The following is a 4,370-nucleotide window of genomic DNA, read 5'->3' as shown; positions in this document are numbered from 1 at the left end:
GTCTCCAGAACGTGTCTTTATTTGATATGTCCAAAGGCCTACTTAAGATCTTAAAATAGTCTTCCTTTTCAAATAGTAGCTTACAGTGTTCTTTTCCTCGACAGGATTTTTTTTTTGGGGGGGACAGGTCAAAGGTCAAGGAGATCCTATTCCTCGCTGGGAGATGACGATAAGAAGTAGGGGAATAATACTTGCTTGGCCTGTGTGTGTGTGCTTGTGTGTGTGTGTGTGTGTGTGTGTTTGTTACATAATGTTGATGAAGAGCAATATCTCTAACTGCTGTTATTTTCTGCTGCTGTGCTCGATGGGGGTTGTCGACCCGCACCTCATTAAATCATACATAATACTTGCTTGTGTAAAAATAACGTACCATTTGTAGGCACACCATAAAAAAGAAGTGCTGACTCCATAAAAACTATACAGTAGCTACTGTTTTATTCTCCATGACAGTGCCAGGCCGTCCTAGTACTGCATAGTGTGAAATGGAGCATATGTTGATTATTTGTCAGTAATGGCTACTAATGCCTATTGTAGATGGGAGCACAGCTTGACTGATCATTACCGCTGTGTCATAAAATATGCCCTTTTGGGAGCGTTGCATCGCTAATTACGACAGCTGACAAAGCACTGTTGAGGTCGTCTGCAACATTCATGTTTTTATTGCACTTTTTTTTTTTTTAATCATCATACACCTCGACACTGGAGTCCAGCATCTGTCCAGCTATTTCCGGACGGAAATATACAATAATATCAACATTCAACAGCCAGCATACAAAAAATGTTCTCGTTTAATTCACCTAGTATGTAATACACCCATTAAGTTAAATATGGGAAGTAGGTTTCAGTGAGATGATGTTTCTTGGTTCTGTAATCTGATCTATCATCACATCAACTCAACAAAAAAAGTTGGCCATCTGTCAGTAGTCACAAATTGGTCATTTTTTTGTAAAAACTCCCTTTCACAGGCGTACGTACCAGAGTTAACTTAACTCCATTGTGCTGTTGAAAACCTCGGCATAGCAGAGCCCCCAAAAAAGGGCCCTCCCGGATTTTTTAGTGCAAATGTGAATCAATTTAAGGCAACAATATTAAGCGTCGGTATCAAAAATAATTGTGCAATCATTTACCTTTGTTACAAAAAAGGTACAAATGTTTTGTCCTCGATAAGCGACAGAGACATGTTTTTCAGCTCCTCAGCGGACCTGACCATCTTGTAGCCCAGCTCCTGCAAAGTCTGCTGACACACAGTTTGAACGTAATCGACGATGTCGTAAGACAACTTCAGCCTCCAGCTCTCGGCATTGGCCGCCGAGTCCCTGGCAGTGCCGAACTTATGCTTGACATTGCCTCCCCGGGTGCTGTTCAGGATCCAGTCCTCCACGTTCCTGTCCATGGACAGCCCCAGGAAGTCGTACATCTCCTTGGTCTTCTGCATGGGACTGAGGGCCAGGTCCTCGTACCTCACCAGCATGTAACGTCCCCTCAGCCATGCCGGGTGGTTCATGGCCGTGCCCACGGAGCCGAGGAAGTCGTCGCAGACCGCCGTGAGCTGTGTGAGGTCCAGGTTGTAGGGCTTCCTGCCGGTGGCTCTCCAGATCCTCCACAGCCTGTAGGTGTCCCTGAAGGTCTCGATCCTGGAGGAGAGGATGCCGCGCGGGTCCCTCACCAGCTGGATGACCTTCAGGTTGAGCCGGGGGTCCTCCACCAGCGCCCGCAGGTCACCCACCTCCGGCACACGCACCGTCTTGATGACCACGTGCCGGTGCTCCCGGCAGCCCTCGGACGCCAGCGTCAGGTTGAGGGTGCCGCACTTGCGCATGCAGTCGCCCTCCTCGATGTTGGCCTCGCCGGCGCCGGAGGCGGAGCCGTAGGCGTCACAGGCGGGCGGCGAGCAGAGCGCTCGGCTGGCGCCGCGCCGGAAGAGCTTGTCCGTGGTGTGGTTGGTGGGCATGGGCTTGATGTAGCTCTCCAGGAAGTACAGGTCACAGTTGTAGAGGCTGCGCAGCAGGTCGCGGCTGGCGCCCAGCATCACGTGCCGGTCGTCCATGCTGCGGCCGTGCGGCGGCCGGGGGATGAGCGTGATCATGACGTGGTAGAGCGGCTCGAACAGGTAGAAGATGTCGGCGTGCTGGTTGAAGAGCTGGCCCACGAAGGAGGAGCCGCTGCGCGTGGTGGCCAGGATGAGCACGTGCGTCTTGCGGGAGGTGAAGTTGTAGGTGAAGTAGGGGTACTCGTCACACATGTGCTCTCCAAAGGGCTCGCCGCTGCCGTCCTGCCCGCTGCCGACCAACAGGCCACAGTTCAGAGGGGTCATCATGCGCATGGGGCACATGTGGAAAGGCTTGGCAGTGAAGGTCCTGATCGCCGTGTACTGGATTGCTAAGGACGCCAGGGCAGTCAGAATCACAGCCTTCCAGGAACATTGCATGGCTGAGCAACCTCATTGAGGTGATGCAGTCGTGAGTTGATCCTATCAGTGAAGGTGCAGCAGCTGGAAACAGGGTAACAGGGAGAACATTTAGGAGTCTGTCAGATGTGTGCACAGTGAAACTAAAAGAACGCAAGACCAAAAAAATGCAACACCAGCATAATGCCATGTGCAAATGTTAGTTAGTGGACAGTAGAGGACAATAACAAAAACTTGACTTTTTAGAGACAATAACATGCTGTTAGAAAATATTCTTGGTTTGTCGAAATGAGACCAGCAGGAAGAGAATAGCCATAATAACCTAATACCTCAAACAGCCGGGGAGTTACAGTATGGTAGACAGTTTGTTGTGCACTGCTTTTTGAGTCCTATTAAATGAGAATGCTGGCAGCATACAGTGCATGTAACTGTTCTCCGAGCGATTGCTGAGGGAATGCAACCTACATCTCCTATGACGATGACAATAATTAGACAGATTTTAGTGATGTATCCTATCACTAAATGTATCCCTTATCAAATGTATCCCTTCTACGAGTTGTTTTATATACATCTTTGGACGTTGTCCATTAAAGCAACGTATTGATACAAGGAATCTGCATTAAATTAGACCGGTAATGATTTTAAAAACATAGTCCGTGCGTTTACTGTTTGGCGCCGTTGTCCTCTATATCCACTGAATCCGATGAACGCGTCTATTGCAAGAGCTCCGTGATGGAAGATCGGGTCTAATATTCACCTATCACTTGACTGTAATCTGCCAGCACCTGTAGATGACTGATGCTTGTCTGATCTCAGACATAGTGCTGTAATAACACATTTACTGAGAACAAACGGCAGTGCGCTAAGTCTGATATACCGCAGTGCCACGGAATTCAAATTCGTTGGAAAATGAAAGAAGTGTGGTAAGGACCACTAAAATTAGGCACTGATTTTGAATATTAGGACATGGTTTAACATGTCAAAAATGACCAGCCATACTTGGCCAAAAGTCGGCAGCCCATAAAGGCTACACATGAAAAACAACAATAGTCATGTTCAGCGTGCGTGTTACACTTGCCTTGTAAAGCCGAAATGTTGGGGTCGTGAGGAAAACTGAAGTGACCACAAGTGTTGATGAATTGAGCCTTGAGATGCGAAAGGTCCAGCCACGAACATTTGTGTCCAGTCAGTGTACATCTGAGCGGTCCGCCGAAAGATTAAATATGTCCGAGGTGGATTAAATGTATGCAGCGCGAATTAAAACATATTGACACGCATGGAGAGGAATAGCATGCAGATGAGTCTTTGCGCGCAAATGTTGTTTCGTTGATGAAGAGGCGAGCACAGGCAAGTCCATCACAAGATCCAGATTTGTCACTGTACAGTTCAAGTCCTTCTGTCTGATGCTTTAGTTGTGAGAGGTGTTTCAGCTCACAATCTGGACCACCCAATTCTCTCTCACATCATATGTGCCCCCGCCTTTTAAAGACGTGGCCGCAAAAAGCTTAGAATAATGTGGTGGGATGGGCGAAACTCCGTATTGGGTAGCCTATTAAAAAGTGACTGCGTATGGTAGGCTATGCATGTAAGCAGTGTACATTTTGACAGCAATGGCACACGATTTGTCAGCCAAAATAAACAATACTCTCCTTTCTGTTCCCTTTTGTGCCGTGAAGTCTGCTGCCCGTGCAACGAAATAAATCAACATCTCTGGGAGCAAGCAAAACAAACGCTCATTGGTCCACACACATACAGTGCACCAACGTCAATAGAGAAACATAAGTAGCAGTTTCCAGAGAACCATAGGCCTATATGAGCCTTTCACACCTGTCGAGGACTAGCCTGTGCACTGCTCACCTGTCACTAAATGTTGATTTCTGAAGAAAAAAGAAACATTATTGTAAAACAAACTTTTTCAAAACGTTTGTCAAATACAGACCAAATGCAGTCATATGCAAATGCT

At 47.4% G+C, this 4,370-nt stretch overlaps 1 protein-coding gene across 1 annotated transcript; it reads right to left on the bottom strand.

Annotated features, from left to right (window-relative positions):
- Positions 1-643: 643 nt before the first annotated feature.
- On the bottom strand, positions 644-3,853 carry LOC134446771 (carbohydrate sulfotransferase 1-like). Its single transcript, XM_063196071.1, has 2 exons — positions 3,486-3,853; positions 644-2,491 (listed from the first exon to the last, which is right to left on the bottom strand). Exon 2 carries the CDS (start codon positions 2,426-2,428, stop codon positions 1,133-1,135), a length of 1,296 nt encoding a protein of 431 aa, XP_063052141.1. The 5' UTR covers positions 2,429-2,491; positions 3,486-3,853; the 3' UTR covers positions 644-1,132.
- Between the last annotated feature and the right edge of the window lie 517 nt (positions 3,854-4,370).

The sequence above is a fragment of the Engraulis encrasicolus genome, chromosome 4 (assembly GCF_034702125.1).
Source record: "Engraulis encrasicolus isolate BLACKSEA-1 chromosome 4, IST_EnEncr_1.0, whole genome shotgun sequence".
Lineage (NCBI taxonomy): Eukaryota > Metazoa > Chordata > Actinopteri > Clupeiformes > Engraulidae > Engraulis > Engraulis encrasicolus.
This window is presented reverse-complemented; position numbering and strand designations above follow the sequence as displayed.

What these genes read in the sequence shown, in the direction of transcription:
- LOC134446771 (XM_063196071.1), bottom strand. Translation starts at nt 2,428, where the DNA reads ATGCAATGTTCCTGGAAGGCTGTGATTCTGACTGCCCTGGCGTCCTTA.